Raw genomic sequence first — 24,789 nt, forward strand, 5'->3', positions numbered from 1 at the left:
AAGCATCTCGCTGCGGAGTCTTAGTTCTCACCTCAGCTGGAAAGATGTGCTTTTCTATTTTAAGGGATGGACCTATTTAATTACAGTACCACCTACAAGTCACTTTATAGGCATAGAAAGGAAACTTAGGTCTGTTGCTGGGCTAAACTCCCCTTCTCAGAAGAATAAAAAGAAAGCTGCTGTAATACTTCATCTCAGCCTCTTCGCAGATACCTGTGTGTGACACACTTTTTGCAGGGGAGAATATTAACGTGATCTGAACTTAATTTCTCTGACTGATGACATTTTTCCATATCATGCAGATTTTGCTGAGCTTTCCACCCTTAGTAGTGCCCAGAGGGATAATATTCCTGGACTGCTTGAGTCCTAAAGTGCTTCTGTTGCTATTTAGTGTATTGATGCATCAGAACTAGGACTAAGCAGTACTGGGGCTGGGCAGTTAATGTCATACCAAATGTTTTGGCATAAAGAAATTGGTCACTGACCACTCCTGTCCTAATTGCTCAGGAAGTTAGTTGTTAATGTGTGGTCTTGTCCGCTGTATTATTAGCTTAAGGCATAGCCTGGTTCCTCATCATCACCCAGAAACCCTTCAGTTGAGTGAGGCATGACTTGAAGATGGAGGTAACTGTTTTGTTTTGAGATGGGGATTGAAGCTGCCGTGTTTTTCATACAAGATCATAACTCAGTGTGACTTCAGCTTAGGTATGTCAGGAAGACCTTTTTCTGTGATGAGTTTGGAAAAGGTCAGGTTAAGATGCTTGAAGAAAAATGGCCAGTTGGCTTGATTCTGATCTTTGTTTTAGAAAAGAATGATGTCAAAATCTGCCAAGTCAAATCCGGGGAATAAGTGGTTTTTATTTTTATGGTATTCATCTGTAGAGACCCTGGGGGATGGAGGGTGGAAATCACCTGCCTTTAGTCTGCCCAAGCCCCTTACTTTCCAGTGCTTAACAGCATTGTCATTGAAGAGGTCAATCCAGACTCTGGGCTGTTAACCCTCTCCAGTCACCTTGCACCCTTGCACCTGGGTGCTTACAGACTGCTGCACGTTCTTCTGCCCTGCTGCTTGTAACTGAGTCAAGAACAGATGCTGGAGAAATAGCTACAAAATGTTTTAAGACACATGCCCTCTGTCACTTACTCTTGGAAAAGGCGATTGGATTGTTCTGATGCTCAGTGTCCCTCCCTGGCTGAGGCTCTAATAAGCCTGCTAGGATAAGGGTGAGGAGCATTTCAGATCTCAGGCTTCTTATGTTCTCTATAGTTCCTACTGTACATTCCCTTCTCTCTGGGTATTGAGCTGTTGTTCTGGCACAGTATTTGACTGGAGATTTTTCCCTGCCCTTGTTTTTTCTGTGGGTGGCTGAGTGTCATCTCATTGCTGACAGTGCACGCATTTGAGAGGATTCCTTTACATGTGCTTCTCTGGCATTTTATGATTCTGTCTCTTTCAGCATGTGATAACAGAATATAAAGTAGGTCACTTTATTTCTTTTTTGCTTTTCTCGATTCTGCAGTTCTTGTGTTGTTTGAATTCTTTCTGATACCAGTTTTGGAGACTTGTGACTAGGAGAGTTCAGTAGGTTCCTAAAGCTTTGGTAGTCATCTTAGGATCAGTCCTTAACAGGACACTAGGGACATCTCTTTTTGTAGCCTTTGTGTGCCTTGGGTAGCCTGTTAATTAGTGCCCTTTACATGTTTTAGAGAGTTGAGAAGGAAAAATGATGGCACCTCTCCTAATGCACAACCATCACTTGCTGCTATGCTGCATCCTGTGGCTGCTGCCAGCCCTGCCCTGCTGTCCTCTCTAAGTTGATTGTAGATGGCAGTTGTTGTCTAGAAGCAGTAAACAAAGTGAACAGCTCTACTTATTGCAATTTGTGAAAATGCACCAAACAAAAGCTCTAGGCGCAGTCACAAGTTGGGCCTTAAAAAGGCATATGGAAGAAATTTAATCTTTCTTGAGTCAGGCCAGTTCAGGCTACAAGAAACCCCAGACCTTTAAAGTACCTGAATTTTTCAACCTGCAGACTTGCTTCTGTGTTTTATTTATTCAGTTCAAGAAGTGTTGGGGTTAAATTATAGCACAGCTTCACTGAAACTCCCTTTAGCAAATGATTCTTAGAACTGTAAGATCAGAGTTGCTACAGAGTAATTTAAAATGTGCCTCCCTTCAGCTTCCGCCACTGGCTTTCTCAGCAGGGTAACTGTGGTACCAATTTATTCTGTTAGCCCAGGGTGAGGATGGATCCCTCTAGTTTATCCTGCCTTAAAGGTGTGTTGTTATGTGGTCAAATGCAGGCAAACATTTTGTAGAGCTTCTCTGAAATATGAAACCGAGTTGAAGACACAGAGAGACCTGGTCCAAAGCTTCCACCCAAGCTGCCTTCTAGTGGTGTTGAATTCCTGAGGGGACTGCTCAGCTGAAATGCCTGGTTAGTCAGGAAAGCCAAATAGAACTTGAACTTATGTATTAGTATAAGATGCAGTTTCTTAAGAAATTTTCTAAGCAAGCATGAAATCCTCTGTACGTATAGTCAAAAATTCAGATGTGAGAATAACACCAAGAGGGCAATGCAGCAGCATTTTGGGAAGAGCAGGGTTTGATTCCCATTTAAACAAAAATAGTTGTGCAAATAAAACTACCAGCTGATGCAGTACAAATTAAAGGTTTTAAAATCTGGAGAAAAAGCTGCTGAGTTGTTAATCCCTGAACTGAAGCTCCCAAGTCCTTTTAGTGAGTGACTTCAGCTTGTCATCTAATCCCTTTGACTCATAGAAAACAGACCCAGTGTTGCTCTCTGTGGTGTAGGAAGAGGAAATTAAACCAGTGAACTAAATAAACAAATTGATTAATTGGCAACAATAAAGAATTGTGTATGCACTGTATCTAATTGCTTTCTTTATATTGTCTTCCTCAAACTTCTGGGAAGACACGGGTTTATGGGTTGCACATGCAAAAATATGCTAAAAAACCCCACATCACCAAGGCTTTGAACCTTTAGCTTCAAAGATCATTTGTGGATCATCTTATGTTGCTTTGGACAGTCTCTAACAGGGACATTGCTCAGCCAAGCCGAATTTATGCAGTGGAAATTCAAGCTGAAATGGAATATACCTCAAGATCACAGAGTAAATCAAATCTCATTTCCTTGCTTGCAAGCAATGTGGGCTGTGTGGACTTTCTTCCTCCTTCTCTCTCTCCTTCTCAGTGATTTTAATTCTACCAGATCAGAGCTACCTTTTTCTCATAAGAAGTACTGAGCAAGGCTTCCCTGAGCCTTACTCAAAAACCCATCAGAGCTAATAGTTTTGAAAATGTTTGATGTCCAAGAGGCACGTGGGAGCATTAAATCCTCACACAGGGATTTTTAGGCTGTCGAACACTGGTGTCCTCCAAGCATTGCAGAAATTACAGTGGAAATATTTCCATCACAGATCCTGCACGTACTGATCCATGGAATATGGCAAAAGAGAAGTATCTAGAGAAAGGAGAAGCATTGGTGATCAGCTCCTTATCCCCAGGACAGTGGCATCATCTTTGCTTAAGTCTTCAGTATATCCCATCTGTATAGCCAGCAGGTTCTGTTTAGAGCTGTGACAGCAAAAGGTACATGTTTTTGATTCAGAGGGACAAGTAGTTCTCTAGCTTGCTGCTCACCTTGCTGATCAGCTCAACTTGAAGAGTCAACAGCTGAAGGTGCTTTGGAAAGGAAACATAGGTTGTGTTCTCCTCATCCTTTGGAGAGAACAGGTGCCAGCCAGCACACGTCACCTTTTCCTTGATAGTCAGCGGTGGGTATACAGCCAACACTGTGATCTTCTCTGGCCAGTCAGCCATAAACCTCACCTTTGTGTCACGTCCTTCCTGCCCATCCAGCATCTGAATGTCTGTGGAGATAAAAGCTCGCTGTCATAGAGGGAAAATGCCTCTTTTCAGTGTATCTCAGCCACTCATTCTGAAGAGATTTGTCTCCTGTAGTGTTTGGGGTTGTTGTTGGGAGCATATGAATCGTGAGAGTGCTGGGCTGAAGAGTTGGTAGGTCTGATATTTTAAGGACTTAAGTGGAAGAAATGTTTATGGGATAAACAGTGTGTTCCAGGGCATACAAGGCCTTTTTGTTCTCGGATATGTTTTGATTGCAAGATGCCATTTAACCATGCCAGGAATTCTTCTTCAGAGGCATAGCTATTATCTTGGGCTCTGATAGTTTCTGTCACGTATAAGGAGAAAGGACTCGAAACAAATGAGTGTCAGCAACCTTTGGTGCCTCTGTGTTTATTCTAGAGATTGCACATGAATGTTTTTCTCTGAGAAGGACAGTAATAAGCAGCAGACAATTTGATTTCTCAAAAACATCAGAGCTGTTTTCTGTGTGTGGTCCATGCCCAAGTCTCTGCTCCCACTCAGCTTTACCTTGTTGATTGTCTGCTGCCCAACTTTCCAGCACATCTCCATTTCAGTCAAAAAGTGTCTCAGCCTAAAATGTTCAGAATCTCATCAGGCCTGCCCTTGCTAGTGATTATCTTGGATAGTAGCTTTTACATTTCCATCTGTCCCAATAGCCGTTTAAATGTTCCTTTTAAATTAACTTAGCAGTCAAGTTTAAGCAGTTCTGGTTTTGCAGGCAGAGAACGTTTTCTGTGTTGGCCATGGATGCTTCCAAGCATTAATGGTGTCATTCTGTTTCAGTTCTGGGCATTGCCCAGATGGATTTTCAAAAGAATGACACATTCTAGCAGCACAAAAGGGAATAATTCAGCAAATTAAAATGTTAACAAGCTTCACTCCTTCAGCATATCAGAAATTATCTGGTTTCCTTATTTCTGCCCTTTTCACAGACTTTGTCCATTCCTTTTCCTCCAGCTGTGCAATGCAGATTAGTCTAAGATCCCAAAGTGTGTCTGGGGTTTGTGAGGAGTCACTTAGTTGGGACAGATTTGGTTTGATCCCATTGTCTCGGTAGGAATTTCATAACTGCTGTAATTCTTGTAAACATGACATGCACAGCTCCATTCCCGGTATCTTAGCCGTCTCTACTCCTTTACCTTCTCAGTCCCTCCTGATGTCAGTACGGCCTGGTCCCCAAGACCCTTGGTGCTTGTGTTTAGGACGAAGAGACTTCTGACTTGCACAGTAGAATGTCTTATTTCTGCAGTGAATGCCTTTGAAGGAAGAACTCCAGACTCGGGATTGCAGGCTAGGTGATCTGCCCTTAGATTGACTTAAACCACTTTTGGAACTGCAGCCTTAGAACCAGACATTTTGCAGCTGAAGTTTTCTTTTCACTACAGGATTTTTCTGTCTGTAAGGATCATCCAGACAGCTTATAGCTGTCTGTTCCAACTCCAGATTTGCAAAAGCCTTAAGAGCTAGAACTTTTATATGGGTTGAGTCACACAAACTTCCAAGCACTGCCCACCTTTCCTGATTAGTTTGCTTCCATAACATACTGCTACTACAGTCTTTCTAGCTATTTGTAGCTACAGCTATTTGTAGCTAACCAATTGACTATAGATCTTCTATTTCTTTTGGGCTCTATCTTTAGAAGGCATTTTTGCAGACTGAATTTTTAAGTCTCTCAGAATCATTAAACTGTAGAAAAGTATGCTAGATACTGTCATGCAGGAAAGGACTCCTGGAGTCACTGTGATAAGCCTGGAAATGTTGGCTCAAGACTCAACAGTAGTCACAAAGGCAAATTATTAGAGAGAACACCAAAATAAAGGAGGAGAACTGTGTTGTCACTGTGTAAGTCTTTAATAACCCATGTTTCAAATCTTGTGTATTGATTCCAGTGACCTTAGTTCATAAAATATACTGTAGAACTGCAAAATAGTGCAAAGAATCAAACAGCTATTTGCTCAATGGGTCTCTTGGCTATCCAGACTTCTTGCTTGTATTCAAAAGTTTTTATTTTCCCTGTGAACAGACTTCAGTTCATTTTCCACATGTTGTCAGTTAGGCAGGTGAGCTTAGTGTTTCCTCTTTCTTGGCTTCATTGCATCTCCTCAGGCCACTGAATGACTGCCTTTTATCACTTCCACTAATTGCTGAAATGTAAGTAGCAGCTAGGGAACTGATCTTTCTAACATCTGCCCCTCCAAATGCATACCTTCCTTCCCCAGTCCTAGCTCATTTTCTCTAGCATGTCCTATATTGATTTGACTTACTTTAAATACAAGCATCCACTTGGTTTGTGGCCAGTTTTTTAGCATATTGATATTTAGTTTTGCTGCTTCCTTTAATTAAATTTATTCATGCTGTGCAAACCAAGTTTAAAAATATTTCTGATCATTAAAAAAAAAAGTCATGAGCTAGATTAGCATCCACTTTTTCTCAGCAAGCATCAGACCCAGGGCTGTACATTCATAAAGGCCATTTGCTTGCTAGTTGCTATAAAAGATCAAAAAAGAAAATCAAAATGCATGGCAAGCTCCCTGGCTTTTTGGAATGTCTGTGTTCTCCTTTCACTTGTCTTGATCTTCAAGTCAGAGTCCTGGTGAGTTTTGATTTGGTTTTGTTTCTAAGTTACTTTGCAATCATTATATCCCATAGAAGTCCATGGTGGCTGTGTGAGGGGCACAAGCTCTCTTGGATCCTCTACTGATTACTGTGAACCTGACATAGTTCCAGAAGCCCCATGTGACTGCAGGTGTTTGATTAGACCTTAACCAGAATAAGCCTCCCCATTGTTTCTTCCGTGGGCACAATTAGGTTTTGGTTTCCTCGAACTGGAGCAGTGCACTTGCTTCTGTCTGGATTTGATTGAGCAGAAAGGGCTTTGTTGCGTATCCTGCCTTAATCTATTCTCTAAACAGCCTTATTCCTGAGCTAACTGTCTTCTGGGCAAATTTGAATTTCTTTACTGGGAATGAGTTTCCTCTGGTGTACATCAGGTATCCTGTTGTCATTTCATCAACTGAAAGCTGTGTATTTGAGTTCCAGCATTTGCCAGGATGCTTTCTGGCTACTGGTCCTAGAAAGATTTTCTTTCAAACCTTTTCTTAAAATCTGCAGCAACCATTTTTAAGGTTCTCATATCTGTCTTTGATTTCTGTAATAATTTTGTATGTCTTGGCTTCTCAGTTTAGCTGGAGCAGCAGTTCACAACTTAAAACTCTTTTATCTTGTTTTGAGGACCAAGGTTACTGGCCTTGCTTTGGTCAGTTAAATGGTGCTGAAGAGCTGCTGCTGACTATTTTTTTCCTCTGTGTTCAGGAGGACAAGGTCTTCTGTAAATAGAGAATTGCACCAAAGGTTGCACACAAATCACAGCATTCATTTGCTGAATGCTGTTTAGCCACTTAGGCTGAACGGGCAACATGAATGATAACAGTGAGCATAAGGATGCTCTTGTCCTCTTGTGTGATGTTTTGATGACAGCAGTTGATTTACTGCTCTGTGAGAATGCAGCTGGTAGATAAAAAGCTTCTCCTGGAATAGCCCATCACATTTCAGCACTTAAGTTAATTGTAAGCACAAAGGAGAAATAAAAAAATTAACGGTCCAGTCCATAGCTATCTGCAGTGCATTTCAAGCCTTGGCAGAATTGCAAGTGCTCTTACGTACCTAGCAGTGAGAAATGTTTTCATAAATGCCACCAGCTGGAGATAAGGGTTCACAACTCCAAAATGGGCTGTAACTCCAAAATAGCAAATCTGTCTATCTCATGGTTTTATGCTCCTGCCATCATCCTGGCCTTTCTTATGCTGCCTGCCTTTCTCAACAAAATTTCTAAAACCAGGCAATCTTAGTGGGCCTCATTCGGTTTCTGGCGTTATTTCCCCTTCCAGATCTAAATGTCTGCTCTGGAGGCTGCTTATTTTATTAGCTGATAATTTTAAAGATATTTTGTTTCAGGATCTTTGACTTCTTTTTCCCTGCCTAGGTTTTGAAAGTGCCAGCATTGTGCAGTATGTGGATGCTTGTTCCCTTGGCAGAAGCCCACTGAACCTGTTTTCCTCCCTTGAATGGCACAGAGCTGGCCTCCTTTATTTTCCCTGGAGAGCCTGTCCCTGGAGTCTGGCAAAGGGCACCCAGGGTCCCACAGAGAATGCCAGGTTTTGTGCCAAGTGGGGTATGCAGATCAGTATAAACCCACTGACCATCTTTGAAGCTGGGAAAGGAGGATTGGTCTTGAGAAAAAGTCGTGTGAGGCTACTGCATTTTTGCTCCGTGTGCTCCAAACCTCAATGGGTTGAGTAAAGCACATTTAACACGTGTGGGAGTTGTGTGTGTGTGTATAGACGTGACTTCTTGAAATTACTCTGCAGCAAAAGCATTCCTGGCTTAGGCTTTCTGGAAGGTGGGCAGGCTCTCAGCTGCCTGACAGCTGGAGCTCAGAAGTTATTGTAGCACAGCACTACCTAGCCCTGGTGATGGCTGCAGGAATGTCCAGGGTTATCACCACATTAATCTGTTCTGCTTGTCTGTACCTCTTACAAATTAAGTGCCCTGCAAGCTGTGCACATAGAGACCATATGTCTCCCTTGTTACTTGCCTTTGTCCTTGTTTGCAGTTTTACTGCTTCTTAAAGTAGCTGTTGATTCTTGGGAATGCCTGTCCCATGGGAGCTTGGAATGGACACTGTTTTGTACATTTACAGTTGCTTCTTGGTGGAGCTGGATAACAGCTTTTGGCTTTGAGACATTTCTGAAAGCTGAGTGGTTTCCAGATTGGTTGGATCAGTGTGTTTTTTTACCACCATTAAATAAGAGTTGAACACCTAAGGCTTCTAATGGATTGTGGGTTTAAAACATTTCTGAAGCAGGTAAGTCTTGTCCCCAAAATAGGATGCCATTTCTGCTAGCAGAGTTCAGAGAACAACAGTAATTTTCTGAGTGAGCTTATAAATTATTTATCTTTAGAAGAGGCACCTGTGGGCAGAGGAGCAAGACTGTAACCAAACCCTCACATTCCATGGATAGAAACTGTTGCCTTTGTAGGCTTGTTCCTTTAAAGATCACAGATCCCTGTGAGATCATTGAACAAACATCTGAGCTACTATATATTATCTGAGCCTGGCAGGCTGGCTGTATGCTGAGGTGAGAAAAGGGGGTGTGAAGTGTCCCTCCTTGATGTTGCTAAGTAAAATAATAATAATGATAATCTTTTATGTACGATCAAAATCTTTTGCCTTATGTAGAGAAGTGGTGAGGCCTGGATTTCGATACCACTCAAGTGCAGATGTGTAAAAGCAGACCTCAGGAAGGATTTGGGACATTGAGAGTTAGACTTATGTTTAGTTGGGTACAGAGCAGTTCACTGAACACAGCAGGACTGTGAGAAGTGACTGGCAGGGACAAAGGACAAACTAGTGGGCAGAGACAGTTCACTTCCAAACTCCTGGAAGTGGTGTCCTGGATAATGCTCAATGAGCTGAGCAGAGGGAGATTGGCAAACACAAACTAAAAAGTGTCAGAGTAGACCTGGTGGGAGCTGTGTGCAGGGATCCCTGCACCAACCTTAGCAGTGGAGAGCAGGGTGAGGCACCTCCTGTCCCTATGTCCTGGCTCACTCATCTTTGCTATGCGCCGCTCGACTTTGTGTGTCCAGCTCCAGACGCTGAACAAGACTCCCCTGAGTTCCATCAGCTTTGGATTCTCCACAGCAGGACTGGAGCAGGTATTCATGTCCCATTGATACCCTGGAGCTCGTGGGCAGCTGCATCCACCTCTGCAGGCTGTTCTTCCCCCCAGTGACCTCTTAGAGTCTTACTGCCCAGCAGTGTTGGTGCATCCTGTGTCAGTGGCATCCTGTTTCATACCTCAGAGGAGAAATGCATGCTTGTTTGCTTCCACTTAATCTTTTGGTCTGGCTGAACTTTTTGCTATTGGAAAAATATCCTTCTTGCAGGAGTTTTTCCTGTACTCAGGGCAGAAAAGTTGATGCCTTCTACTCTGAGAATGACAGATGGTGGGGGCTGTCTTACAGCCTCATGCTCTCAGCCCATGAGAGGGCCATGGGTCCTTCACTGCATGTAGTACAAGCTGCAGCTGCTGTATGCAGGAGATCTGAGGCACCGGAGCAGGATTGGCAACATGCTGTGTGTCTTACACATGTGGCATGATTACACTTGAATCTGCAGCCCACATCTTTGTCTTTCCCGTCAGACCCACTCCACATCCTCTGGATCCATAGATATGTGCTGCACACGCAGCATGTCTTGGGAATCTGAGTTGTGAAACTATCATAGCAACATCCTCCTCCTCTTTATCTTAGCATTCATGAACATGGAATTAATAGTCATGGCTTGATCAGTGTGGGGGTGAGGAATGCTGCTAAAGCATCAGCACTGCATTTAGCTCCAGGATAGCTGCAAAGTAAGGTAGTGTTGGGTCAGACAAAAGCTCTGTGCTGCTGCTAGTCCTGGATGGGTGCTTTCCTGGAAGCCAGTGTGAACGGCAGTTGCTTCCAGCATGTGTGTGTAGCATTGGCAGCCTTAGTGGAGCCTCTCTCTGAACTTGGCTCCTGCAGACAGTGAAAGAGGAAAGGGAGAAGGAGATCGAGTGCAGCTGGGATTTGGGCAGAGTCTGTTGGGAAATGTGGCAGCTGTGTGTGTATGTTTTTATTTAACTTCTAATTATTTAGTTATGTTCTTTGTCTGTGGTGCTTTTGGGGATTAATTTCAACAAAGACTCCAGCCTGCATCAGCAACTTTAAAGTTGCTCTGTGAGAAGTGTGATGGCACTTGGAAAAAAAAATCATTTTCCATATTAATTAGAAGTTACTACTGTAAAATTGATGTCAATTATCCAACACTTTATTATGGAGAGGCAATAGCCTCTTTGTAATCCAGGTGTCAGCAGCCTTTTCATTACAATGAGAAATGTTGCTATCTGGTTGAATTCATGTGGAGAAACACTCGGGCTATGAGCTGTTGTGGAGATTAGGGAGGGAGAAAAAGGGGAAGATTTGTACTAAACCTGGAATAAACAAGCCAGTTTGAGGACTGCAGTGTGAAATGCACATTTCTACTGGAATAGGAAAACCCTAGTGTCTCTTCCTACAGCCTCCACCCTCTGAGCTGAGGGGATAGACTGCTGTGTTTGCTTGTGGTGTTTTGGGCTTTGCCCAGGTTTGAGAGGTGGGACTGCCAGAATTCCCTCTGTGTGTGGTACACAGGCAGTGACAAGCACTCTGCCCACCTCTGCAGGGAGGACAGAAGGCATGTTTGTCTGCCCTCACTCCCTGTGCCATGTCGTGCAGTAGCAGTGATGAGAGGTTGGCATTACATGCCCCATAGACTGGCTGCTCCATCTTCCCCTGGCATGGGACAGATGGGAAAGAGCCCCTGGCTTTTCTGTCCTGTGAGGGCTTGCTAGTCCTGACCTGGAAAGCCTCCCACATCCCAGCCATGTGAGCAGCAGGGAGTTGGTGGGGGAAAAAAAGTGCATGTTAACCTGGGCATTGTTGGGGTGGTTTTTTGCCTTTTGCTTGATGTGAGAGCATTCAATCAGTGCTGTTCCAACTGCTCTTGTCGTGGTAGGTAATGACTGTCTTATGGGCACGGAGAGGCTTTAGTGAGGTACTGGTGATGCTGACTGATTGCATTCTTGTGCTTTCCTGTGCTGATTAAAAAGACAGTGTAGAGACGTTGATTTGTTCTTGCTTCTGTTTTTCCTTTTGTTTTTCTGTCATTATCTTTACATGCTTCCTGGAATCTACCCACCATCAGCTCCTTTGCTGGGTGCTGTGAATTGCTGGTGCTCTCTAATTTTATGTTCCAGTAAGGCAGAGACTGCAGTTGCAGATGATGAAAGATTCTGCAGGTTAAAAAGTTACTAAGCAATGAAGCAAATGATGTCTGCCAGATAGATGGGCCCTAGTAGTGCATGTTGCCCATTAGGTTTTATTGCTGGTGCAGCTCCCCCTGTGGCTTTGCTGCTAGCAGTAGCGGTGTCCTCCTGGGCACAATGGGGATAGGAGACTGCTGCGTGTAATCGCTGTGTTTCCCCAGGACAGGCTCTTCCAGGAGGTCCAGTCTTTCTTGGGAGAGTGCAGTATGTTGGCTCCTGTTGAGGATTAGTCAGAGGCAACAGCTCTGGTGCAGTAAGGAGGAAGTTGGTTTGGAGTGATTAGTACAGCAAAACAATGGTCTGTTTTGAATGCTGAAAATTTCAGGGCAGGGGCAGTTGCTTCTGGGGGAAATGGTTTCAGAGATCATATTCACAAGAGGCCACTGACCCAACCAGCCCGGGTTGTCCATCCAGTTTGCAAGGTAGTGGTGAGCTGGTGGATGGAGAAAAGTAAGTAGCCACAAACTATGAAATAATCTTGTTCCTCTGGGTGCAGTGACCTGGCATGGCTTGAGTAGGATGCTACAGAGAGCTGAGCCCCCCACATCAGTCTCTTCATCAGAATCCAGCCCTCCTGCCATGTTCCTAAGGGGATGTCTCTATGCACAAGTTGCTGATGTTACCAGGGAAGGAGAATTTTATGGGGCATGGGCAGTTGTAGCTGCAGGAGGAAGCTGAAATCTGAATGCTGCAGAAAGCACTTGCTGTTCAGAGCAGCTCCTGAAAAGTTGGTTTGGGGACACGCATGCAGGGACCTGAATCCCTAGCATTTCTCTGGAATTTCTGGAAAGCAGTCAGTGAGTGAGTGGTGGGGCAGGGGTTAATTTGATGGCAAATTATCTTTAAATTACAGTGGTGCAGCTCCACTGAGTTCTGGTTTCTTGCAGTGGAATAAATGAGCGAATGTAGCCTCTGGGGCTGATACAGGTAACTGCAGGAAGGGAATTCAGCAGCCTTCGCTCTTCTTGTATTGACCGTGTCTGAGTTGCTTGCTTCCGTCATACTGCTTTTTTTAAGACTCTGATCCCCCTAAGGTAACCTACAAAAAGAGTTTTAGATTGTGACTCCATTAGGGTTTTTTTTTTCCACTGCAAAGATCCAGTAAACCATTAAAAAAAAAGCTTCCCCTGCATGTTTATCCTTGCAGTCTGAGGGGTATCACATCAAACTCCTTGAAGATCATCTGCAGTCCGATTTCCTCTGTCCTTGACTAACACTGAAACTGGTATTTTTCCAGCTTCTCATGAGATTGTAAAAATCTGAATAACTATTTAAAATCTTTTTAGAAGACCAGCTAAAAGTCCCTTCCTTAAAGTCCCCGTCCCATACTTGACCATCTTGGAATTCATGTTTTCTAGACTAGAGACTTCCAAGAAGAATGGGTTGAACAAGACTTTGAAGGAAAAATGCTTTAATCTCAAAATTAAATTGCTCTAGTTCCTTTGGATGTGACAGAAAGGTGCAGATAAAGATCTTGTGTGTTTAAGGAAAAAGGCTGTTCTTTCTGCAGTAGTTTTCCTGAGCAAAAGTCAAAGCAACATGTAAGAAGGGCAAAGGATGCTATCACACAGTCTTCTATTACACAGAGGATGTGAGTTTTTTGTCATCTGTGTAGGAAGCTGATGTCTTTTAAACCTTCCTGTTAGACATTCTTAATGCCTTCTGCTGCTCTTTGACCTGTCCTCTGTCTAGCAGCTGCATCTTAAAGAGCAGATGAAATTGTCTCAAGGATGGCAGGTCCTAATCTCAGTAACAGTTTCTATCCATTACAAGGTATGAAGTTGAAATGATCTGTGAGTGGGTTTATCTCAGATCCCACGTAGCATTTTTTTCTCAGCAGCAGCAAGAAAGGGAAATTATCAGGCAGTGGGGAGAAGCTGTTTATTTTTAACTTACCCGGTTTTTTTTAAGTTCTATTTCATAGTTAAAGGAGATAAGGAGTGGAAGCCAATGGAATACATAGCTAAAGGAATAAGCTGATCTCAGGTTCGCTGCAGAGATTACGATAAGTAACAGAGTAGAGACTTTGGGGCCTCTTTTTCCTTCCCTGTCCTCATCCTAAAGTATCAAACCGAGTTCTTAGCTGCTTTTCAAAGGTGATGCAAGAGGGCAGACTTAAAGGGTTATGGTTACAGAGCTCACTACTGCCCTCAGAGTTTACTTCACCATGGTTTCAGGATGCTTCTCTTGAGTATCTGAAGAGATCTCTGCTCAGAGCTAGCAAGGAGGAATCCTGATTCTTCCTAAAGAAACGTGCATCCATTAACTGATCACACATGTGTGGCACTGTGCATGCCTGTATGGGAATACAAGGAGACTGAAGGGAAGGTTCCTGGGGAGTGAGGTAGCCCTGAATAAAATGTCTTTGCTCTTGAGTTACTGCTGGAGAAGCCTGTTGAACTCCTCACCTTTCAAACCAGGTTCTTGCCCTGCAGCTTATTAATCTTGGTCAATTTGGCTGCTTCTGATTGACAGGAGCAAGCTGCCAGATTTTTTTATTGCTCAGAGGAAGGTGCATTATGCTATTACACTCCATCCTTAGTGGATAGTTATTCCTGTGCCCAGGTAGCTTTCTTTCATCGTTGCTCTTGGCTCTGCAATACTTCTTGCAGCTTCTGCACACAGGAACAAGAAAGGCAGGCTGAATTTGGAGATGGCTGTCATTGCAGGGGTTTCTTTCTGCCAGTGGAGCTGACAAGCAAAACAGCATTAGGAAATGAGTCCTGGAGAGGAGGCTGCGAGCCTTTGCAATACTGGCAGGCTGTTCTTAAATAACATTGCAGAATCAGAATCAATGCAGTTGGAAAAGGCCTCTGAGATCTTCAAGTCCAAATGCTTATTCCTGTCCCTAGCTTGCCTCTGGAATTCTGGAGGACAGTTGAGCTGCAGAGACTTCTGTGTGACCATCTCACCTGGGAACCACTTTTGGAACCCCTTTTTTGCCCCCAGCCCTTGTTTGGATGATTCCCTGTGGCTTCTGCCACCTCAGGCCCTAGCATAAGTGTCTCTGTGTACCACTGCCACATGCAGAGTTTGGGGGGAAACAAGCTTTTGAAGGAACCCTAAGCAAGTTTAGATTACTTAGAATAAAGGATGTAAGGACAAGATTCAGTCCTGTAAACAGCAGGAGCTGCCAGCTGTCTAAAGGGGCAGTTGAGAGTAGTGCTTACATTGTTGGGAGTACAAGAGGAGAAGTGCAAGGGCTGCTTGTTGTTCTGGTCACTGTTGTCTTAAATCCTCTGCAATGCTCTTCTTAGGATCTTTTTTGAGTTGTGATGCCTTGGAGCAGGGTCCTTTTCCTTTGCACCTTATACCATGTATCTTCCTGACTGAAGCTTATCATAAGCAGGGGCTACTGTAGTGCAAACCTCAGATGTTGATATTCTGTTTAGCTCTCAGAGCAAATGGAAACAGCCTAAGAAAGAAGTTCATGTGTATAAGAGAATTGTTTCAGGCATACGTTTGCCCAGGAGTGTTGAGCTCTATGGTTCCTTGTAGGAACATTATTGTCACTAACCATCTCACAAATGCTTTGAGGAATATGTTAGTCCATGCAATGCTTTAAAGCTAAAAATCATTGTGGGAGTCCCTCTTGGTGTTCCCTAGTTAGGAAAATGAATAGTTCAGTAGCACAGAGACGTGTAACTATGAATTTACAAGTATAGCCCAACACTGGGAGCAGAGTAGTAATAAAAGCTGGAACTGCTGTGGTTGCAGTGAAGGCCAACAGTAAAGTATCTCCTGGGCAGAAAGGAGATACTTCATCTCTTTCTAAAAGCAGTGTCCGTACCGAGGCTGATCTTCTCTTAGTGCCTGTCAGAAGCTTGTTCCCATCAGAAGAGACATACGGTGCTCTGTATGGAGGCTGACCTGAGCAGCTGTAGAAGCTGGTGGTTTAGCAGGCTGTGAACAGTGATTCACAAGCCAGGAGGGAAGTGTGGTGGCAAAACTAACCTTGGAAGGACTGTGGGTTTGGGCAAGCCTGTGTTTGTGTAGTGTTTCTGTGTTGTATCTGGGTGTACATGTGGTAACTAGCTGCTTGATTTATTAATGTGTCTAATTCTGATGACAGAAAGCTGCTGCTGTCATGGGTATAGGTTCCATCTACCATTCTCAGGAATGGAGAAATTCTGTAAATTTCAGGACTGTTCTTGGCATTAGGAAGGCTTTAGTGCCCACCTCCATGTTGTTAGTCATGAGCCAAATATTGGCTGTTAAAGCCATCTCTGTTGTGAAAACAGGTGCCAGAGCTGTGATCTATCTCAGTCTTGCTCCTCCTGTGCTGAGGCATCCGTGGATACTGATTCCTGTGCTGTGCTTGGCTGTTTCTGGCAGGTTTTGGAAGTGGTACGGTCCAACTACGACACGCTGACCCTGAAGCTGCAGGATGGACTGGACCAGTACGAGCGCTACTCAGAGCAGCATAAGGAGGCTGCCTTCTTCAAAGAGCTGGTAAGCTGCCTTGACTCTGCACAACCAACAGCCCTCTTCCAGAGCCTTTGCTTATGGCCTGGGCAGTTGTGTTTGGGGTATAGCTGAGCAGTCCTGTTACTCCACTGGACTGCCTCCAAAGACAGGGCACAAGGAGGATCTGGACAGACACTGTATGTCTTAACTGAGAGCTTCCTGGAGCTCCCTGCGTGGCTGAAGAGGAACCTCCAGGCTGCTTAGGCCAGCACTGGTCAGACAGTCTCTGTCCCTTTTGCCACAGGGATTTGCTGTGCTTTGTAGTGGTAAATTTGTATAGGGAAAAGCTGACTGAGCTGCCTGCTCCCACCTGGGGTTTAATCACAGAGCAACTTTGCTTTTTTGCTGTTGTTAAGGGGACCATGAAGTTTGGGACTGAGCAGAGCATGTGATGCCAGTGAAACACATTCCTGCTCATTGCTTTCCTCCATCACTCACAAAATAGGGTTCCCAAGCAAAGAAAGTGAAGGCATTCCCTAGAAATGTTTCCATCTGCAAGAGGAGAAGACTGATGGTAGGAAGCCCCATAAAAATTATAGAGCAGAGACAAAAATGAGTCTAAATAATTCAGGTTAGTAGTTATAATTCTTGAGCAAGCCAGCTTGCTTACTCTGCTCCAGAGAGCCCTGTTGTCCAACAGCCACATGAGCATGTGAAAGCAGTGTTTTGGTAGTGGCTGATGTCTGAGGGAAGCTTCACTCTTGAATCATTACAGCTTCAGCAAAGGGAGGGATCTCTAACTTTGGCAGCCTTCTCCACCAGTCTGAGAACTGATTCTTTCTCCCAGCTCTGTCCCTGCTGATTGATGAGTAATTGATGCCTGCCCACTCTGTCACGAGTCTCCATGAGTTTGGGCATGTTGTGCATCCCTCTGTCAGCTCTGCTCCAGAACAGGCATCTGAACTGGTTTTGTTTCCTTTTATAGAATGCTTTTAACTGTCTTGGGGTCATTCCAGCCCTGACATTGGGTAGTATATGGGCAAAACCACTTGCAATTGCTTCTGTGCGATTTTTCAGTGTTCTTTTGTGCTTGTTTTTGTCTCTCTGGCCTGCTGTTTGATCCAGATTTCCTGGAATACATGCAAAGAAATTTGGCCATAGCCTTCCTGTGACACAGGCTTCTTCTATTACTGTACCCTGGAAAAAAACCCACATTCCTGTTTCTGTTGTCATCTCTTCTGTCCCAAGGGCTCGCACCCTCAGCCAACATCTCTTTCCCCAGCCTCTTGGCCACATGACTGCACTGTTTCCTTCATGTTCCACTTTCCACTTGGCCTGGCAGAAGCTCAGGCTGATCATGCCAATTGATTAAAATGACATTCGCAGTCCTATGATCATCACAGCCACAACAGACTTCAGCTAAAATTATTTTCTTCCTAGACCAATTTCCTATTTTTTCAAAATCCTAATTTTGTATCATTTAACAATCTGTTTATCATAACCAGCCCGTCAACTCCCATCTGAAAATTGCCCATCCAGGTACCCCTGGGACCCTCCCCTCAAGAGCATATAAAAGCCTGAATAATTACTGTATAAATGTGCTGATTTGACCCAGTTGTGAATCTGTTTAATCCACATCTCTCTCTAGATGCCCTGAGAATTGGGACCCTATTAAATGTTCTTTACTCACAGCTACAGAAAATCCCCTGCATTCCATTAAGCCGTTCCCTCAACACAGCAGGAAATGAACCTGATACGTTATGATTTGTCTTCAGCAAATCCAGTTGGCCTCCCGGCCTCCTTGCTCTGTTTTTCTCTAGGTGCACAGTAACTGATGGCTTTATTAATTGTTCAAACAACTCATCAAAAAGGCCCTAATCTGCCCTGTCCTCCCCATAGCCTCTTCAAACCAGGTACTTGCTTGCTTTTTGTGAAGCTTCTGAGTCTTTACTTCAGGTTCTGATGCTTGTCTGATGTTGGATAATAGCCCCCTGCCCAATGCTCTGTGTTTAACCTCTGAGGTTTACAGGATTTCATGGAGGGGGCAGAGGGAAGTTGCTGCAGTGCTCTTTGTGGGGCTGTACCAGAGGAGGAGGGCTGGTGGTGAACTACAGGTTTCCAAATTCACAATGGTCCCATCAGGTCTTCCTGGACAAGGATCTCTTTGCAAGTAATTCTTTCCGGATTCCACCAGATTTTTTATCACTATCTGTGAATGCATCAAAGCAAACCCTTCTTGGGTGGGGAACGACACAGAGGAGACATTTTCCTTTTCAGCTGCCTTTTTATCTCTCTTTGCTCCCATTAAGTAGGTGAGCAGAAGCTTCCCCAAGCCATTCTGTGGGCTCCTTTATGCTTAGAAATCTTGTTCTCACTCCTTTGACCTGCTTTGCTAATGCACTGCTTCACTTCTCTTGCTTTGCCTCAGTACTGCTCTTTCTTGCTAATCCCGGAGAAAAATCTGCTTTCTTCTCCCATTCCCTTTACAGAGAGGTTTTCAAAGGCTGCGATACTGCAGCCACATTGTGGTAGAAGGTGATGTGCAGATTGTTTTATCAACTGGGTTTTTGGCATGTTGTGCTGCCTTTGAGGGGCTAAAGGAAGGAAGTTAGGGAAGTTTTCTAACACTTTTTATTTCTTTTCCTTTGAAGCCTCAGGGATGTCATTTAAGGTCTGGGCTGCTTTGACAGAATGAATGGTTTGGATGTGAGCTTTTGGACCATCACACTGCAGCTGGAGGAGTGTGTGGAACGAGATTTCAGCATTTTTCCAAAACATTCACTGTCTTTGCAGTTAGACAGGTTTCATCAGTCTCAACATAGTCTGATTAGGGATTGATTTCTACGGGGGAAATCATATTAATTTGACTTTTAATTAAATGTAGTAGTCAGTGTAAACCTTCTTCCCGTTGTACAAATAAATTAAGGGCTGCTTGTTGATTAGAAATAGGTTTAATTGATGAGACTTGCTGTGAAATAGGAGCGTCAGTACAACCTTGCACACTTCCAGCTCTAATGACACAAAAGTAGAACTGAATCGTGTTTTCCCCCCATCGTTAATGCCATTGTTTCATCCATTCTTTCCTTCACTCATCCTTCTCCAGATGATGTCAGCATTTCATGCATTTCCTAGTTCTTCAAAGTTTGTGGACTAATAGTAAGAAAGCAATTTAAAAGCTCTTCTGGCCCTAATGCTACTGGTTACTCCATGCAGAAGCAAGAGAGGATGTGCTCTGCTTGTACTTCCTTGCAGAATGAATGTTAAAGCTCTGACCCTAATTTCTGTAGTTTTGGGGTCCTTGTGTAAGCCAGTCTGGAGTGATATGGTAAATTCCAGGCTGGCAGCCAGGCCTTGGCTGCCCAGTGCACCATGAGCTAGGAGAAGTCCTGGGATGTATCGTTATGGAGCAGCTTAGGTAGACTACAGGAAGCTTCTGAAGTTTATCCTTGTTACAGACTGACACCTCCCTGTCTAACTGTCTGGTCTTCCAACTCCAGAAGGGAGATGAGCTCTGGCTCCCTGTGCTGAGCCCTGGTGCTGGAGATAACTTGATTTAACTCTAATTTGAGCTACTCTTGCCTTTTAAGCGGGTTGGCTCAGGCTGCCTGATTTCTCACTGCAGAAGAAATGCTGGGCAGAGATTTGTGTAAACATCACTCTTGTGTGTTACCATGCCCACTCTTCTCCCCAAGTTGTGTTGAGGCAGATCTACATCCATCTAGACTGCTCTTGACCAAAGTCTGTGTCTAAAGCTTCTCTTGAAACCTGAAGCTGTCTTTAAATGAAACTAGCTCCTCAGGAGCTCCAGGTGAGCTACTTCACTGCTTCACAGCCCATGTTTTTAAAAGTACTTCCTCTTTTCCTGTGTAAATCTTCTTTGTCTTAAATTAGGCTGAGTATTTCTTGCCCCATCCCTGGGGAGCCAGATAAATATTACTCACTGTTCTCTTTCTGACCTCATTTTACATAATGGAGTGTGTTTGTTCTGTTCCTCCTTCTCTTTGCAAACTAATCAGGCTAATTAATTTTTTGTGCTCTACCCTATAGCTACAATTTTTGCTAAGCCCTGTGTTCTCATTGTGCCACTCCAGCCTCCCTTTCTGGGCTTGCAGAGACTCCTTCTTGGAGACCTTGATTTGTATACAAGCTGGGAATCTTCTACTGTTGGTGCCTGGCCTCTGGCAGCAGTTCCTGGGGCCAGGAGCTCATTCCTGCTTGTTCTTTCTATTGTTGGGACCTACAGAAATGCTTCTAGTCAGAATAAGGATACTGGCTTACACTACTTCTAGCATCTGTCCCTTTTCTTCAGGCAGTCACTTTCCCCAGGGCAGAGGACTCCCCAGCTTGTTACCCTTGTTCTTTCCTTCTTGTAAGAACTGACTGGATCACTGGCATGGGAGCACTTGGTAGGACTGGGACCAAATCCTGTCAGTGGGACTCCTGTCTCCTGGCAGCACTGCCAACCAGTGTTCTGGAGACCACTTGCAGTAGTGTTTAACACAGGGTACAACCCGTGGTTATCTTGCAAGACATGGTCCCAAACTATTTGAGGATGGAGTAAGTAAAAAGACACCTAAAGAAGAGAGTTGAGGGGGTGCTCCAAGGGAACAAAGATGCTTGGAGTCTCTGCCAGCCATCCTGATGAAGGAGAGTTTGTGGTTTCTGCAGATGACATAAAACTTAAGTGCTTTGTCTTTAAGGGTAGACATCTTTTCTGGCATGCTCAGGTTGTTAGGGTCTATGCAATGGGGTTCACTGGGGCTCATTTTGCAACTTTCTCTGTTAACCTTCCAAGTTTTGGTTTCCTTTCCTCTCTTACACAATTCTGCCTTTTGGGTAGTTTTCTGCCCTTTCCCTCTTTTTTTCTCACCAGGGCAGCAAGTGGGACCCTCGGCAGTATATATGTGTGTGTGTATGTGTGTGTGTATATATATATATATATGTGTGTGTGTGTGTGTGTGCTCTTCCAGCCCCCAGTGCTGGATTCCTCATTATGCATCTATATAATTCTTCCCCCAGTGCTTTTATAAAGCACAAAACACTAACCAGGTCAGCAACAACCTTATTATCACAGGCTCCGAGTCTCTGGGAACTGTAATCCTGTTGTTTGGATGAGCTTGTGTCAGTTTTGCTTTCTGTCACTGCTGCACAGTCGCTGACACAGATGATGTTTGAGTTTGTTTTCTCGTTGCCAAGTGTAGCTGAGACTGAGCCCAGTCTGGGGCCTCTGTGTTTGGCCAATGAGTCTGCAGGCATGAGGGGGGGAAGGGAAGCTGCTGTCAACAGGGTTGCCCAGCTCTTCTTCATGCTTTGTGGGTGACCAGAAGTCTGGGTGTCACTGAGGGATAAAGGTGTCTCTTCTTCAGAGACAGTGAGTGAGCCAGCTGCACGTGTACGGCACTCGGAGTACACACAGCTGGCTCTGAACCCGGGGGTTTCTTGCCAGCCTGGGTGATAATTTGTGTTCACAGCACAGTGGCATGGCCTCTGTCCTTTCCTTCAGTCTGTATCTTTGGCTCTGTGGGTTCTGGAGCAGGACAGAGGCCATGGCACTGCATTAATCCGGGAAATGCTGGCTGGCACTCCAGTGGGCACTGATAGAATATGATCTTCAAGCTGCAACCTGGGAGTGCTCATTTCCCCCATCTCTTTGCCCCAGAACAGGAAACACATCATAGCTCATGCATTCACATAGAGCATCTTTTCCCATTCCTGTCTCATTGGGAATTGACTCTGCTTGCTGGGATGTCACTGTAGACATTCCTGTTTTTCCAAGAAACGGCTGAAACCTCAGCATTTCCTTGCTAGAGTCTCAGTGAGAGCTTGCTGCAGCAATTTCTGTGGAGCTGTAAATGCAAAACAGCTTCATGCTGAGCATGGAGGTCAGCAATGTCAAAACTACCAGGCTCATGAGGAGCCAGGAGGAGTCCCGTGGCTAAAACATCTCGTTTTGTTTCTGTCAGGTTCGGTCCATCAGCATCAATGTGAGGAAGAACCTTGCTTTCAACACGCTGAGCCAGGAACTGCTGCTGAAGGAATTCTCTACGATCTCCTGAAGCGGGGACGCTGCCGCTGCGCCGGCTGAGCAGAGACGGGCCCGTGTGGGCAGGGACACTCCAGCTCTGCGGCCGGTCGCCCCTTGCCTCCTGCCTGCGGAAGGGACTGTGTTTCTTTTAGGGGAACGCCTTGCTGCTGTGTGTTTGATCCCGAAGGAATGTGTTTCAACAGAACTTGGGCTGAGGAGAGGTGATTGGCATGTTGAGGAAGCAATTTTTTATGGTGCCACGGGAGTGGGCAGCCGTTCCTGTGACGTAGCAATGGGAGATTCCCTCCACAGCCTCAGGGAAGATGCACTGGAAACCTTTGTAGCAGAGCTGGGGAGAGCTCACAACTGAAATAATAAAACCAGCCCAGCTGCATGAAACTGTTCTGGGTAGAGATTGCTCACCTGCTCTATGGGGAAAGCTCTCTGATCCCAGGTGAGGGCTGTTCTTTTCCATCAGCCTGGGTCAACGTGTCCTCCTGTAATGTAAGTCAAATCCACTCCCATCCCATTGGGAATGGCTTTGGATTATAAAACAGTTTCCCCAAGGAGCAGGCCTTGCTTACTGCTGTCTCCTGATGTCAGAAGGTGTCACTTCAACCAAGCCATCAGATTACTGGAGAAGGGGAAACTGCCTCCAAGGCTGTTGGCTTACAAGGTCCAGGGTGAGCCAGTATACAAGAATATGGGTCATCAAACAGAGCACTTTTTTTACTGGAGACCAGCTCTGCTTGGGGTCAGTGTTGCTTGCCCCACCTCATCCGCTGTTTCTAAGGTAGAGGGACATTTTTAGGTATTTGGTTTTCATGGGGCAGAGGAGAGGCTGACTCCTCCCCACTCACCTTATTGCCCGTCAGAGACTGCTTTATGACAATCCTCCTCTTCCACACAGGAGCATCTGCCTTGCACATGTTTGCAGGTGCCTGGTGACCTTCATGCATGAAGTTGTCTCCAGTTTTTCCCTTGTGTGTAGCACACAGTTAAAATGCATCTGGAGAAGTAGTGACTTCACTTTCTTGCCCCTCCTGTCTTCACCAAGCGACTTACAGCCCCGGTCTGCTGAGAGCTTCCTAAGGAAGAGCTCTGGGATGATGCTGTGGGGCACAGGCAGACCTTTCTGCTCCAGAGCAGGTGCTTCAGAGGTGCCCAGATCTGGCAGAGCCTGTTCAGAGAGCTGTGTCAGGCTCACAGCTCAGGAATACACAGCATAAACACCTGTTCCACACCTGTTCCCTGCTCATGCATTTTCAGTTCCCAGCAGTGATGTTATGATGTTAGGATCTGGCCTGACTTGGTGGACTGAAATAGAGAAGTTACTTAATCCCAGATCCACAGGGTTTTTTTCCCCCCTAGAAAACAGGTGTTTTTTTTTAAAAAGTGCCTAGTCCTGCCCTTAGCCTTGTAGGTTAGTGTGAGTAACGTGGATGTCATGCTCATTTACTATCATTTTTAGGCAAGGCTTTTTCATGCTAATGTGCGTTAATTGTGTTAATGTTTCATCTTACTTGCTATGAGCACGGGAAACTGAAAGCTGTGTCCTTGGCCACCCACTGGGCACAACACCTGATGAAGCCCCTGTGTTTTCCTTGGGCGCACTGGCCTCTCTCAGCAGAAGATACTATTCCTCAGCAGGGAATTGTCTGGCTTTTAACAGCTAAGCCAGACACTTACTTGCTTTCTGCCATGCAAGTGTATGGAAATATGTATGTGTCAGAGGGACAGTGCTTAGGAGAGCAAGGCAGGCTCCATAAAATCACTGCTTGAGAACAGGCTGGGGCATGTAGAAGAGGCAGCTTCTCCAGTGGAAAATGAGGAACAGTTGTTTGCAGCACGAGGTGCTTGTCTGGGGGGGATAGAGAGGGATTTCATCTCTGAGGGGGGAGTTCCTTCTCAAGGGGACTTGAGGTGCAGCCCCAGCATTGTGACTGTTGGAACATTGAGTCATCCAGCTGTCTCCAGTGCCTCCTGTTCTCTGAGCCCATTTAGGCTGAGCCTGGACACATACATGAGAGTTTGGAATGAGTCTGCTTCTGACTTGGCAACCTCTGGAATTTTCAGCTTCTCGCTCTGGGCTCAGCTATCAAAAGTCTTGTCTCCCTGAGGATGCTCCCTTGCTGGGATGATCATAGAAGCCTGGGCTGTGTGTGAGATCAGCTCCGGAGCCCAGCCCTCATCCAAGTCTGAGCTGGGGAAGACTGTGATACATGTCCTCTTGTCACACTGTCACTGAACCAAGCACTGTAAATGGATGTACATACAAACCTAGAGCTCAATAAATAGCAGAGCCCTGCCTGTCCAGAGTGTGCAGTGTTTGTCATTCACAGGGGGGAGAGTGGGGTGGTTATGGGACTGGCCCTGTCACCATTTGATGGCACACCGGCTGCAGCAGGGCTGTCGCCTGCCCTTGGGGCTCTTCCTGCCTGTGCAGAGGGAGGTTGTGGTGCTGCAGTGATGCTTTGTCCTTGGTCCAGTCTGCAGATACCATCTAGTAGTCAGCATCCATCTTCCTCTTATGTGTCCCTGTGGCTGGCAGT

General features: G+C 45.0%; 1 protein-coding gene across 4 annotated transcripts in view; it reads left to right on the top strand.

Moving 5' to 3' along the window:
- The window catches only part of ARMH3 (armadillo like helical domain containing 3), a 124,201-nt gene extending 99,654 nt beyond the window's left edge, over nucleotides 1–24,547 (top strand). For all 4 annotated transcript variants that reach the window (XM_069019858.1, XM_069019860.1, XM_069019861.1 and 1 more), the window contains exons 25-26: nucleotides 16,141–16,257; nucleotides 22,176–24,547. In XM_069019858.1, coding sequence (XP_068875959.1) covers nucleotides 16,141–16,257; nucleotides 22,176–22,268 — 210 coding nt within the window. In that variant the 3' untranslated portion in view covers nucleotides 22,269–24,547. The remainder of the gene's footprint in view (nucleotides 1–16,140; nucleotides 16,258–22,175) is intronic.
- The last annotated feature ends 242 nt before the right edge of the window (nucleotides 24,548–24,789 follow it).

The sequence above is a fragment of the Aphelocoma coerulescens genome, chromosome 6, assembly GCF_041296385.1.
Source record: "Aphelocoma coerulescens isolate FSJ_1873_10779 chromosome 6, UR_Acoe_1.0, whole genome shotgun sequence".
Classification (NCBI taxonomy): Eukaryota; Metazoa; Chordata; class Aves; order Passeriformes; family Corvidae; genus Aphelocoma; species Aphelocoma coerulescens.